Source organism: Oryzias latipes, chromosome 15, assembly GCF_053564925.1.
Source record: "Oryzias latipes strain Hd-rR chromosome 15, Olatipes_Hd-rR_3.1".
Taxonomy (NCBI): Eukaryota; Metazoa; Chordata; class Actinopteri; order Beloniformes; family Adrianichthyidae; genus Oryzias; species Oryzias latipes.
Window position 1 is genome coordinate 31614040 of NC_136251.1, and position 15229 is coordinate 31629268.

Genomic DNA, 15229 nt, shown 5'->3' on the forward strand with positions numbered 1-15229 from the left:
TTAATCAGTTCTAATATGAACGATTCTACGTTTTCTGTCCATCATCCACTTGAACAGACTTTAGAGTTAATAGCATGACAGCCTCTTCCTTACTGCCGTCAAACTTCTGAACTCCTACAAAAACCTGCAGGTTCCAAATTCTCCTGTTCATCCACCTCTGTCTTGCAGATGCTGTTTTTAGTTTTCACTGACCGCTTTAGACCTTTCCATGTCCTATTACTGATGAGGATTGGATGCTGTGTTGTTGTGGTAACTTGGTTCAGCGGTGCATCTTTGATGCTCTGCATGAATGACAAAGAATCTGAATCCAATTACTCCTCATCCCCATCCAAAAGCTATGTTTAGAGGCAGAAAACTGAAGAAACTCTACAGAAAGAGGCTGAAAGGAGGATGGAGATCACACCTCCACTCTGGTGCTGCACCTTTCCATGGAAATGTCTTCCCAGTGTCTGAGCTGTCATGGTTGAGAAGCTGCAGGAAGAAAAAAAAGGTCCAGCTGATCCTTTCAACAGCAGGCAAGAACCCAGGTCTTTGTGAGAAACTCCTCAGCTCTCAGAGACTGCAGAAGTCTACTGAAGAACGAACTGACAAGAAGCTCCATGGTGATGCATCTAACAGTTCATCCGCATGTTACAGGGGAAAAGTCTTCAGCAATCATAGGGAAGACTGTGTTTTACTCAGACAAAGCTCACACTGTTGCAGTTCTTTATTACATTCCAGTTATACAAACAGCAAAACACAACTCAGTTTTCAAGGCCTGGCATGCTTAGTCATAGAAAAGTTTTTTCTCACAAATGAAAGCGGCATGCCACGGACAGAAAAACACCTAATTTCTCTTCACAATAACGACAGACGGCTATTTCTTTGTTCTTTTACAGGTTTGAGTTTCTTTTACCCTCTCAGCCTTGGAGGCATGTTTAATGTAAGATGAGGTTTTTCTACGTTTGTTTGGTAGAAAAAGAGTTTTTTTCACGTCCACTAAAACTGTGCACACTGCTACAAAAGTATACATCGCACCAAGCTTGACCTCTTCAGTGAAAATTTTCAAGCATAACAAGTAGAATTATCTGTGGAAAACGTTTGCATCAATGTACGCGGCACCACATGAGAGCACGAACTGACAAAGTACACACTTCCAGCTCAGCAAATGCAATAGAACACAATTAAATACACATCTTACAATCATTTTCTTCTGCCTCAAGGTTCCACAATCCCACATTCACAGATTTCAGGTTGATGTTGGAACCACAAAAAGATTGTTCTTCAGTTAAAGTCAAATTCTAGAGTCAGTCGGGTTTTTCCTCAGAACCCGATACACAGAGAGGAGCACCGTTTACCCTGCGAAGGGTTTTCTTTGTAAATTTTCTTTTTGTATTGCATCAGTGCGAAAAGGGCTGTGTTAGCCACGCACACACACACACACACACACACACACACGCACACAGCCTAATGCAGACGATGGATATAAAGATTCTGAGCTGTAACCTTCCTGGGAGGTTGGGGAGTTCAACTGGGAGGATGTCTTCCAGTGAATATTACATCCATGGCAACACAAACCCAGGCAACAAAGACAGTACTTTGAATCACATTTACAAATGCTGCAATCGGTATGTGGAGGACAAAGTGCCAATGATCTCGCTGTGTGATATAAAAGTGCAAAATCAATTAAAAGAGAGGATGAATGTCTTTGGTGCCTGCTTTGTCTCAAACAGCAGTTCCTGTCATAAATAATGGAGGTAAATTCATGAAAAATACATTAAATTAAAGTCCGAGGTGGCAGTCTGTCTTCTGCTTAGTGCTAGATTGTCTGTTTGTGGGGCGTCAGGACACTAACGGCTCTCCTCCATGTTTGGTCAGCTCCCAGGACGCCTCATACCGCCGTAACACCCTCATAGCAGCAGTGCTGGCCAAACTTAATGAGGATTAATGCCAGATCAGTTCCCGGTTTGAGCCGGTCAGGACGCCGCTCTGCCAGCTCACCTGCCGGTAATTGATTGCAGTGGTTGAGAATGAGTTTCTCTGTCCAGCGTGGTGGAACATGTGTTCAGCGCCTGTGAGGGAAGATGTGGCGAGCAGAGGAGGAGAAATGAAGCGGCGCAGAATTTCAGGGCTGCTGGCCCAGGAGAGCAGAGAGAACCAGAATATTGAATATTGTTTTAGCTTCTCCAGGAATGTCTTCGCTTTGTGTTTATTGTTTGGTTGCTATGGGCAACAGAAACTGATGAAAAGCGCAGGAGGCATAAATGTGGAGTTGGTCCGGCAAGTCCTTGAATTTTAGACAAAAGCCTTTTTTTTGTTTGTGAAAATGCATCTAAATGCTGTGATGTCATGTCTGCCGTTCCTTGCTGATGTTCATGGTTCCATCCTATAGAACCTCTCTGGCTCCACTAATACACGCCCACAACCACTGTGTTCCAATCAAGCGGCGTGACAGCCACGGCGCTCATTAAAGCTTTTCTCATCTTTCCTATCTAAAAATACATTTTAATGGCAGCTATGGAGGAAAACCAAACAGTGTTGACTGACCCGGGCAGAACCAGAGAATGTAAATGTATGACGGGGGGGTTCAGTAGAACGTAAAGTCACTATGACACAGGAGGACGACTCGGGCACTTGAGAGGGTCGGCGGACGTCTCAGCTGTGGCCACCAGTCATACTGGCCCTTCAGTCAAGCCTTCTAGAGGGAGGGTGGTGGCGTTGTCGGTGGGCTGCGGGTCGTCCTGAGGCTGGGAGGCTGTGCTGGGGGGGCCCACCAAGCTGGCGTAAGGCAGGTGGCAGTCCGAGTGCAGAAAAGGCGGGTAGTGCTGGCGGTAGCAGATGTACGCAAACAGCAACCCGATGACTCCTCCCACAAAGGCGTCTGCAAAGCCACGACAACACATTTGAAGGAGCGAACGCATGTTAAACAACATCTCCAGCCTTAGAGGGAGAACAGCTAATTAAGTGTTGCTGTTAGCGTTTGGGAACATCCATCATGGTGAGCCAGAACCTGCAGAAGTGAGGAAGCGAAGCAAGCCCCTTTATTTTCATGCCTCAGGACAGGCAGTCTGTCAAAAGCTGAGAAGCGACTTTTAACAAACGCTGCATCGTGAAACCTCACACTGAGCTGGAAGACAAAGACGCTGAACGAAGCTCAAACTGAACCACAAACTGCTGGTTTCTGGTTGAAAAGTGAAATTCTGGAATCAATTTGGAAAAGTCCACAGACGTATGTACCGAGACCCATCAGTTAAATGTAACAGCTGTGCCTGGATTCAGTGTTTGGGTCTTTTCATGTCTTTAACGTCAAGGTGAGAAAAATGAATATCCACAAAGCGGTGAAGCAGATGGGCTGATGGGAGTTTCCAGCTTGTGTTTACACTGGAAGTAAATTGATGTTAAATGGATGCACTATTGCTGCTTACTTACAGTCTACTTGCTCTATGTATTTGTAGAAAACTAAATTAATGGCTGACATTAATGACATTAATTTAAACATATCCTCATGTATTCTAAACACAGTAATTATTTGACTCCTCCTCCATAGGAGGAGGTGTTACAGCAGCGGGAAAAACGTCTTGATGACTCTGAGACACTGACCTTGCCAGTGGTGTTTGTAGTCGCAGGTACGGGACAGCGCGATCATCATGGCGCTGTACAGAGGCAGCACCGCGGCGCAGAGACGCCAGCTGCGACCTCGACCCTGATCCGTGAAACACTGCAGCTTTCCCGCCAGGTAGAAGGAAGTGAAGCCGAGGCCAGAGAACGCAACTGACAGACAGAAGAAAAACGGGGAGAAGGTTCAAAGATTTAGAGTTCATCTCGCTGCTCTGCCTGTCAAATCCACATTAAAATGAAGAATCATGACACATCCAGGTGGTCGGCAGGGTAATGCGGCGCTCTGTAAAACAAACCACACTAAACATGGAGATAAAGCTGTCGGATTATCAGATCTAAACACGTCTTCTCTGGTTTTGGAGCTCAGATCCCCAAAGTCAATCTGAATGAATTGAAATGCATTAAAGATGTTGCGTTTCAAAGAACAATGAGATGAAACTGTGGAGACTGCGTTTCCTTCTGCCGGCTCTGGCGCTGACGAGATGTGAGCTCAGCTTCCGAGCCTCCAGATGAGATTTGCTCTTTTCCTGCAGACGGCGTGAATCCATCAGCAGCTGCAGCTTCTGCAGAATCAGAGAGCAGCACTTGAGACAAAGGAAAAGCAGCGTCGCCAGGATCATTGTGACAGATTTGCAGCTGCTCACTCCAGAAGACTCTTGATGAAGGTCTGCTTGCAGCCAACGTTTGAATTATTGGAAATAAAATACAAAGAGCTAAATTGAACACCATGTGATGCTGTCTTCATAAATGCTAATGGATCCTTGTTTGCATTGCATTCTGGGAACAGCTCTGGCTGTGAATGACATTATGTTGTACATCTGGAAAGTCGGGGGATCACTGACTGAAGATGAACACTAAAGCTTCAGCCAGAAGAGCCTGGGAACGTTTTAGCTTTGATTTCGTATTTTACATAATTTTCACGTCAAACTAATTCCAGCGTTTTTCCCCAATTAGCTTCCCAAAGATGCTCACGGAGTTGGAAGGCAATAGATCAACCTCACTAGGAGTTTGAAATTGTAAAACATACTAAAGAGTTAGTTCACGATGGAGGCTTCTACGTGAGGTCAAAGGTCAGCAAGACTTTGGTTGTGCATGTAGACTTAAGAGGGTGGTGTGTGTGTGAAATTTCACAGAGATCACTGGAACCAAAGTTTCCTTTTCACAGATTGTGGGAAAATTTCAAAATCACCACATTTCACTCTTTGCCACAAAGATAGCTGCCAAGCCGTAGGTCCTGTAGCCATCCCATAATACGTTGGAAGATTCCTTTGGATATCCTGATATGTGTGTTTTCGTTTTGTTAGTGGATTTAAAAAAGTATTTTTGGTGTCTCCCATTGTTACCGGACACTCGGCGTGCAAATGTTGGTGAGGGTTTGCGTTTGTGTGAACAGGCTGGTTCTTCAGTCCAGGACGGCGGCAGGACAGAAAAATGCCAGATTTTATTCAGGTTGATGTTGTTGAAGAAAAAAAAACGGATTTTTAGAAGAAAAAACAAAAATTAAAATGATAGATGACATTGCTGCTTCAACTTTAATTGGTCCAGTCATGCCTGAAGTTCCAACTGAAAAATAAAGCTTTTTTTCTACTAAACCGTTTGTGAGCTGCTGGCCCCTAAACTTAACATCTGCTGGGAAATGTGAGGAAAACACTGGGGGTCTCATCACTGAATATGTGGGGGTACAGTGGAGCTGTGAAAGCCGAGGATATTAGTCTAACGGCAGCAGCCCGAGCAGCACATTTCAGATGCCCACCTCCTCCTGAAATGATGAGCTGGCAAAAACACAAAGGATGAAGAGTGAAGCCTGAGGAGGAAGACTGCAGACACATCTTTCATGGTGACACTCAGTCAAGCAAAGGAAGCTTCCAGATCTACAGCAAACACAGAAAATGAGGCTGACTTCAACTTGTAAAATAATCAAATCCTTGAGCTCTGCACTGTCTTTAAACCACTGCTGATCATTAAAGTCCCAATCCAATCATCTTCTGATGTCGTTAAACATCCCAGTGGTCTTACATTTTTATTTTATTTTTTTATTTTTTTTTTTGACGGAAAAGGAAAGAGGGGAAGAAGAGAGAGGGACGTTAGAGAGAGGGGGGGGTAGGAGGGTGATAATAGGAGGGGAAGGGGGGTAAGACCATGAAGCAGCATAGAGCAGACAGGTTTACTGGTTGTTTATCGTTACGGTACGGTTCAAATGTAGTACAAAAAGGGCGGGGCCTGTTCACACACACTCAAATATTATCAACACACCTGCTAGCCGCAAAAATGTCCACATGTCAACATGCACACAAAACAGATAGTGTTCACGAACGCATACCTATGCCTTTAAACCAACTAGTGTGAAATCTTTCATTCATTCAATCATGCAAACTGTTAGTGCAAAGGTGAGGTAACACCTGTGCTCAGGTGAGTGTTTATGTTCTTCTAAAATGGATGGTGGAATGTGAAAAGAAGGAGGAGGAGCGCCCAGCCACCCCCACACCCACACCCCCGCCGCAGCAGCAGCGGCAGCCGGAATTCCCCCAACGCCACACGGGAACAGGCAGGGAACAACCGCCCCCCGGGTGACCAAGACCGCCACCCAGGCCAGGGCCAGCAGGACCGCCGCGAGGCCCCCAGAGCCAGAGAGCAGGGAGGCGCGGAGGGAAAGAGAGCGCCGCCCCAGCCCAGCCAGGAAAGCAGCCCCCCGCCGCGCCGGAAGAGCCCAACGCAGGGCCCCACCGGAGAGGGACGCCCACAGCACAGAAAATGAGGCTGACTTCAACTTGTAAAATAATCAAATCCTTGAGCTCTGCATTGTCTTTAAACCACTGCTGATCATTAAAGTCCCAATCCAATCATCTTCTGATGTCGTTAAACATCCCAGTGGTCTTTTATTATGATTACGCCGATTTTTAAACTGTCCTATTCTAGCAGAGCGGCAGAGACTTTGTTAGTGTTGCTGAGAGCTCTCTGTTTACACTCTCAGTGTTGATTTAGATTCCAGCTCACATCATCCCCTTGTGTTGGGGACCTCATTCTTTAGGCCGGGACCCAGAGCTCATGATCATGGGTGAGCATTGGAACGAAACGAACTGTAAAAGCCCCCACCCCCACCCCACCCAAACACACAGACAAAGAAAAACAGTTAGGACGGCCTCTAGAGTAAACTTCTAAACCAGGCCTTTTTAGCTTTAACAGAGAATGTGTGTGTGTGTGTGGGGGGGGGGGGGGGGGGGGGGGGGTTATTTGCCGCCCTTTAGACTGTAAGATGGCGCATGGTGGAGATGACCAGGAAACCCAGGTTTGGGCAGGTAACCCACAGTGGTCTGTCAAACTCATCGTCTGCTAGTTTCTTAACTCTAACCATCTCCCTCCCCAGGCCAATTCCATAATGGAGTTGGGGAGACAGAATGAATTCTCCATGAGCCGTAAACTCATCCTGCTGACAGAGGATGTCAGCCTTAGAATGGAGGCAGATAGTCAGACTTTCCTGGAGTGTCTTCTGCGTCTGTCGCTGCGTTGACCTGTTGTTAAGCTTTAGTGGGACACACATGAGTCGTGTTTGCAGGACGTTTTTTTTGCTTGTCTTTGTGCCTGTAAGCAACAGCAGAGATGCTCAGTCAGAAGTAGACGTGGAGATCTCTCAAGGAACACACTGGCTCAGACTGAACCCTCAGAGGTTAGATATATTTATCCACTTACCATTAGAAGTTCAATGAAGATCATCTAACTCTGGCCTTTGCTAATGGGTCATTCAGAGAGGAGTGCCTATGGAGCTGGAGTGAGGCTCTCAGGAGGAGGAAGGAGTCCCTGAAAGGCCAGAGGACTTTAGAGGGTAGAAACATCTTCAGAATGGATCTTAAACACCTCTTGAACTGAATCTACCCAAGAAGACGCAGATGTGACTAATGAGAGGAACGGCCTGAGTTCTTCATCACTGAAGTTTCTAGAGAAAATGTGAAGGTGCTGTTCCTAAAGAACCATAGAGATGGCCAGTCAACCTTCTGTTCTCTGGGGTGGTGGGGTGTCCTTTACTCCGTACGTTCTGGTGTTGGGGTGTGGTTTTGTCTAGTCTCCACCAACCGGCTTCTTTGGATTCGCCTCGTTATAGCGGCATGAAATACAGCGCCGTGTCGGGAAGGGCATCCGGCGTGAAACTCTCTGCCAAACCACCTGTGTGGATCATCGGTGACCCCTAAAGGGACATCCAGCTGGTGTGAGGTTTACTCCCACAACCATAAAAAATCTTCAAACCACAAAAGATGCATATATTTTCTGTATGTTTATGTTAGTGATGAATGTAATGAGATGCTGACAGTAACGGCCATTGTTGGAGGCGCTGCTGGCTTTACTGCTGCTTCGGTTTGAGTTGTGGGTTCAGGGGAGTTGCTGATTACCTGCTGGTTTCTCCTCTGTCTCACACCTGTCTCCTTCAATTCTTCCTTGTTTGCAAGTTTGCTCCGAGGTGAGAAAGTAAATGTAATCACAGAAAGAATGAGCTGCATCACAATCATCACTGCATGATAAACTTAAAAAATGGTGGAGATGGAGGAAGTGTTGTTCTTTGGTTAATTTTTCAACATGCAGATTTCTCACTTAAGGCACATACGGCTGTCAGTCCTGGTCACAATCGCTCCTGAGATTTCCTGTTTTCTAAATACGCTACGTTTGGGTTCTCCTGCGTTCCTGATGCGCTGCTGTCATTTTCTGACAACGGAACAACATGAAGCCATTAGACGTGTCACACAGAGGCGAATGTAATCCGAGTGGATTACAGAGCATCATCCCTCTCTAATGGGACACCGTCCACACATCAAAGCATCTCACAGCTAAAGCAGGTGTGCTGAAACATCAGACAAGAGCATGAAATGACAGCTTCTGCTGCCTTTTCTTTTTCCTTTCAAAGACACCTCACATCCTGAAGTTTCTTGTCACGTTTTTGAAACAGGTCCCCTCCTTATATTTGCAGACTTGTTGAGCAGCTCCAAGCCTTCATCCTCACAGCACAGCAGCAGATTTACAAGCATATTAACCTTCAGCAATCAAGAGCTTCAACAGGGTCCAACCGTCCCCATGATTACATTTCTCCGCAGTACTTTATCAGGAGCTCTGCTAAATGATCTATTATAGCTGCCTGAGAATCCAGTGGGAAATAGGAACACAAGCAAACAACCGGATGAAACTTTCAAAACAGATCTTTTCTGTTTTGGGGGGCAGCAGGACGCGGTTGGTTTTAGCTGACACGTCTCATCCATCATACATGTGTATACTCCTCATGAAACAGCCCATCCTTCTCAGCCTGAAGTCATCTGCTGGACAACAGAGGAGCCTGAATTATTTAAGGTGCAGCTGAGGTGGAAGCAGCCTGTGAAGCAAGTTCTCACTGGTGTGCATCACACGGTGCAGCAGGAAGTCAGAACAAGCTCCAGCAGCTGGTGTGTTGAAGTCATCCCACATTTCATTCTCAGGATTTTGTCCTATCAGCCCCCCTTGGGACATTCAGAAGAGATCCCATAATTAAAGAGACTCCAGTGGGCCTGCATTCAGACATTTCATCTTCGTAAAATGTAGCCTGAAGCAGAAAGATCAAACAGTCTTTCTGCAGTTTTCATGTGTTGGTGTGAAGGTTTTGGTTTCTCTGGCCGTGCGTTTGTGTCTGCTCCAGGATGCTCACAGGAGGAATGGCTGCTGGGAAAGCTCTTCCGTCCTTCAGAGACCAACTCCGGCTCGCCGGTGCACAGCATCTTTGGATTCAACTGTCCGTCTGGAAAACAGCGCTGCAGGTAATCTGGTCTGGGTCTGGAAAGGAAAACGAATGATCGGAAAACTGATTTGTCTCCAAAAACAAGTTAGCTCTCAACCAAAAGTCCTGCGTTTGGTAAAAATGTTTAAGTTCGTTTACCTTCCAACAATCAGCTTGATAGTATTTGTAAAGACTCCGTTTAGGGCGAGAGCCAGAGACACAGCTGGAGAAGAGAAGAGAGATAGAATATTCCAGATGAATCCGATTTTGATGACATTTACAGCATAAGAAAACAAAAAGGATGGCGTCAGACGAACCTTTTGGAGGTAAACATTGCAGCAGGGATCTTAATTTTCTATTCCTATTAAAGAAAAATCTAGAAGATTGAAGGGATTATGTGAATAATTCCTGAGAGGATTTCCATGTGGAACATCCGCTCATCATTTCTCACAAGAGCAGCAGGAAGAAGGTTCAGCTCGGGTCGAGTTTCATGAGCACCAAAGGGAGGTTGCTTGTGGAAACAAGGTGACAAACATCCCAAATATCCAGCAGTAAAAAAAAAAGTGTTTTAAACCTTTAAAGAGGAAAAAACACAGATTTCCATTTTCTTTATGGTTGTTTTCAGGAACACGCATTAAACCTTTGATTATTTTAGGAGAGCGGCTCCCTGTTTACGTCCCGCAGCAATACCCGACTGGAACCAGACTGTTTTTATTATTATTCTGTCTTTCTGCACTTTTGAGCAAAAATGTCACCATCGCCACAAACTTAAAAACTCACCAAAAATGATGACATCATAGGACGGGGCCAAAAACACATGTCAAAATCCACTGACAAGGCGGTCTTCACAAAACGTCCACACACGCTGCCAGCTGAAGTCTACAGCCAAAGTTTTATTGATGGAAGGAAGGGAACACTTTTAGTACCAGCTACACATTTCTACACATTTAGGCCCCTCCTAGGGATTTGGATCTACCCCCTCCCAACTCCTCAAGCATCTTTGGGAAGCTACTTGGCAAAAAATGTCGGAGTTGGAAGTTTTCAATGGTGTTAGCGTGGCGAGCTCACAAAAGTGGTCACTTGCACGTCTTTTTATCAGAATCTTGCAAACATGAAATAGATGAATCCATGGCTCAAGCTGAACAAAACAATACGACATCTGAATGAACATATTAGGAATGTGGGCGTGGCTAACTAAAAAGCCTTGTAGCCAAGAACGTCAAAACATGTCATTTTTCTTCTAAGAATTACATGGACCTATCCGTCACCCCCAGGCAACCACAAAATGAAATGGTTGGGAACCCTCTTCCCCTGGTTGTGCGCATCCGCCTGCTCCTTCCCACTCCCACCCTAACAAAGTATGCACACCTGCACCTACGGGCCCGGGAAGATGGATATGCTGGCAGAGATCTTCCGCTTATCTTAGTGTCAGAATCTCACTCTTGGATGTAACATTTGTCTTTCCAGCAGGTCTAGTATAAATGTTGTGAAGCTTAAAATCATAACCTCCTCAAATTAGCTGTTTTTTCCCCTCTATTGGTGTTTCTAATACCGAACACGGTCTCTCACAGGAATTTGATGATCCACTCCGGCTCTACGTAGGCGATCAACCCGATGCTCCCAATCAGTACTCTACGCTGACACCAACACTATAAAACAAAGCCTGGGGCTCTCCAGGCTGGTCAAAGGCACTGCAGCCTTCAGCTAGCAAACCAAATGAGTGCATCAATGTGCATTAGTCAGCCTCTGCCTGGCCTGCATGAGAAATGATGTGGATGTGATGAAGTGTAGTGGAAGTGGTCAACAGATCACAATTAACCTGAAATGACTGCAGCTAACCCACACATGAGCTCATTTTCAAAGCCATGCGAGGGAATGCGTTTTCTCTGCCGTGACACCGGCTGACCTCCGACTCAATGCCAACTGCAGAGATTAAATTAGGAGGGCATGCATTCTTCCTGATCATGACTCCCAGCGGGTTCCTTTATAGCTAATTGAAAGAGTGTTCAGTCAAAGTGGAACATCTACCCGCAGAGCAGCTGCAGTCCTCCTGTTTTTCCCATTACCGATCTTTAACAGAGGCATAGATTGCTTCAGAGCCTCCTTTGACTTAAAGCAGTCCTCCTGCCGCTACGGCACTAGAGATCCTCTGCCAAAGTTTCTCTACCCACTGAGCTCCTCAGACATTTCCCACCAAAATGACTTCATTCTGCAAAGGTGAGCTGGCTGATATGAGGAAGGCTGCTACACTGCGTCTTTGTAAAATTACAGTAATTCATCCTCATTAACCTGCCATCCTCATCAGTTTTAATAGTGGAGGTAGGGTCTTCTCTCACGGGTTAATTGCCCAGTTAAAAATCCAAACATGCAGCTACTAACAGCCCGTAATGCGTCTAAGCTGGTAATTACCAAAAGGTGGGGTGGAAGTCCAATTTCACTGTTGTTGGATTTATTTTTCTTAATAGTGCTACACTTAGATTACAACTAGACCTGCAGCGTTTTTAAACTCACCATTTTCAAAGCAGGAAATCAACTTGATCTCCCTTAATTTGATTGGTTCATTTAAAGATTATGAGGACTGACAGAGGATGCATGTTGTGTTGGTGGAGCTGCAGGTGAGGAGGCACAGTTATGGAGGCTTTCTATGGAGATGCACGGAGAAAATGAACGGATAAAAGTCAAAGTAATAAGATGAACTGGACAGCTATGGTGTATTTCCTACTGCTGTAGCCCTTGTGCTGTCTTGTGGGGTCCAGATGATATTGGGAGTTGGGTCATCTAGACCCACTAGACAGTGCTCTGAACCTTTTTTCTTCAATGATTTGTGATCTTCACTGGTGTCCATGGATTACATGAAATCCTCTCCACCTTTAGGGATAACACGTCGATGTAAGGGTGGGGGTCATCTGGACCCCACAAGACAGCACAAGGGGTAAGGGGAAAATGGGTAAAAAATAAAGCAGATCAAACAGATCAAATCATACCAGCCCTGACTTGAGGGTTAAGGTGTCTCTTTATATCAGGACAACAGTCTTTGACCCGCCACCGTTGGCTGTGGCAGTTACCCTTTTGCCCCTGCCAACCTGGTCAGAGCTGCATGTGATAAATTCATGAAGAAAAAAAAAACTTTGGCCAAAATGGTGGCCTTTTTTTTGGTTTTACCTCCATAGGAACCTTTTTTTTCTCTTAATTTAATCTGTTTACATTGAGTCTGAGGTCACCCTGTGTAACCGTAGCGTGCCCCTCATATAACTAATTGAACCTACTTATTTTAGGATGTGCTGTACATGCATTTATTCTAATGTTTAAATACGACATTGTTTTATTTGAAATGTCTCTGAAAAAGACTTTAAGTCCCACTCTGATCATCTTCTGATCTGTTTTCACAGTGTTCCCGGTGGTCTTTAGTGATGATGATGCTGCTGTTTTTAGCCAAAATGTAAAAAAACTGTTGTTTTCTAGGACATAGTTTCTGCAGAGCAGCAGGAGTTCATTAGAAATTCACCTCTGAGTTGTGAGGGTAGCCACTGGTGCACAGAAACCCCGCCCCCACTTCCCATCGTGGAGCAGGGAGCTTTTCTACGTCACAAATAGGATCTTTTTCTTCATGCATGTCCGTAATCATCAGAAAAATGCCACAAGAACATGTTAAAAACACCTAAACCACCATTTTCATCAGAGTGGCTCTTTATATCCCCAATGTATGGCAGAGTGCACGTGACTGAGAATAGTGCTCAAGGAAACCCTTTACCTTGGTGAAAACATTTATGCCTAAAAATCGTACTTTTGTACGGAGCCCGGGAACTGACAAGGGTAAAACAATAAATATTCCGTTGCCACAAAATAATATTCCCTTCCCTCAAAATAATTATTCACGTGATTAGTCATTCATAAGCACGGCTGTTAGCGATACTTGGATTTACAGCAGAGACTTTCACATTTCTGTCTGTGTTCATCTCATTATATTGCATGGAAGACACAGAAGATGTTTAGAGATCAAATGTATTTATTTAAGAAAGCACAAAGCATCGGTAATCATGTCTGCGTTCATTCACATCCCGGTTTGGTCTCCATCCAGCTGCAAAAGCTGCTACTTCCGTGTTTCTGTGACCCACATTCGTTCAAGAGGGAAAAATAAAAACAAGAATGATCGATTTATTATTGTCTGGATCATGAAAATAAGAAAAATGTCATAATATTTAGGATGCCCAAGCTTGCTGCCTTCCCATACCGCAGCGATTCTCCGGACATAGCTGGCCGGTAGACGGGCAGCCAGGTGCGTTATGGGATATTGTAGTTTAGGGTCAAATAAGAATAATAATATTCAGGACTTGTCTTTTATTAACATCCTCGTTAGCAGTCACTAAACATCCGAAGGCTACATGCTACGTATCCCATCATGCATCACACATATCCCATAATGCATCTGACCAATCAAATTGTCCCTGTACCTGTGGTGCGTTCAAAGACAACAGGATATTTATTCCATGGGATTGAAAATGTATTATTTTATTTATTTATTTATTTCACCCATGTCAGATCCCGGGCTCCGTACTTTTGAAAATAAAAAGTGTATATAATTTTACAGCATTTGTGAATAAAAAACAGATAGAAAATATGTTAATTATTTTTGAAGGGATTATTTCTTGTGCGTTTTTAAAAAATACATTTAAAAATGGCCAGAATTCTTTTTATTCCATTTACAAATACTGTGCAATTCACTAACACATATCTTCCTACTGAATTATGAAGTGCATTAACAAAAGTGAATTTTTCCTCTCGGTTGACTGTTAAGGATGCATATGCTGAGGGCGTACATGCAGAGGAGATGCTTGGCAGAAACTTGAGGAAAAAGTTCTTTGACAAAAAAAAATGCTATGAAAAATGTGAAAATCCAAGCTCTGAGTGTAGAGAAGAGCGACTGACTGAAGAGTGAATTAGCTGTGAATAATTCAAAAAGTAAACCATCACCCCTGAGATTGAACAGAAAGAAAGCGTGACATAATCTGAGCCAAAAAGAATCAAAGTAAACTGGGGTCCATCCTCACGGATCATGGTGGCGTGCGTCCTGCCAGCCTGGAACAGGTCAGCTGTTCGACGCCTTGCAAAGGTTACATGAACTGTCAGACAGTAAAAGGCAGAACTGAGCCTCCTACATTCAGAGAACTTTTTCACCTCCTGACTTACAGCCTCCCTGAAGCAAAGTGCTGTGATTGGCCACTCTTGAAAACCCCCAACAGTTTATCTAATAAATGTAACCTGCATCAGTCTTCCCGACCAAAAGGTCAGCACTGCAGTGAGTTGGAGCCTCTGAGTTTCCACAGCACAGCCGTGTGTAGAAAACATTTCAATGTTTAAAGAACTATCAATCCCTATTGAGGTTTTACAACTCATTTATAAAAACAGGATTATGCTTCTATGAAATTGAGTAAAGCTGACATGCAAGTAAAACATCAGAGCGGACATTTAATAACTGCAGGCTGAAGCTCTAAACTTCCAGCAATAAAGCCGCCTGTTGAATTCTGGGTTTAAGATTACTTTCACTATAAGGACAACAGGCAAGGATGCTTGCACATCACTTATGAGACCATGTTTGCATGATGGATAATAGTATTTATACTTTGCTGTCAAAATGAAAACCATGAACTGCAGATAATCTCATTTCTCATTGTGTGGTCGTGCAGAAAAGCCAATCCTCAAATGACTTCATTACAGCAGATAATCATCTCATTAAGCAGCAAGAGTCTGGAAATGATAAAAGTTTATTTTAAAGGAAGCAGAGGGCTCATCTGAGCTCAGTTCAACAAAGAAACAAAGACGAGAGAGGAATGAACCAAGAATTACAGCGGAACCAGACAAAGGCATGTCCAAATCCAACGTCTTTGCATCAGTTAAATAATGGTC

At 44.4% G+C, this 15229-nt stretch overlaps 1 protein-coding gene across 4 annotated transcripts in view; it reads right to left on the minus strand.

The window, feature by feature from the left end:
- Positions 1-691: 691 nt before the first annotated feature.
- The window catches only part of plpp4 (phospholipid phosphatase 4), a 54860-nt gene continuing 40322 nt past the window's right edge, over positions 692-15229 (minus strand). For 2 of the 4 annotated variants that reach the window (XM_078932499.1, XM_078932500.1), the window contains exons 5-9: positions 14374-14445; positions 9485-9548; positions 9257-9381; positions 3580-3750; positions 692-2860 (exon numbers count right to left, since the gene is read on the minus strand). In XM_078932499.1, coding sequence (XP_078788625.1) covers positions 2652-2860; positions 3580-3750; positions 9257-9381; positions 9485-9548; positions 14374-14445 — 641 coding nt within the window. In that variant the 3' untranslated portion in view covers positions 692-2651. The remainder of the gene's footprint in view (positions 2861-3579; positions 3751-9256; positions 9382-9484; positions 9549-14373; positions 14446-15229) is intronic. The other 2 variants (XM_020709792.3, XM_011484758.4) reach the window with 1 other exon arrangement.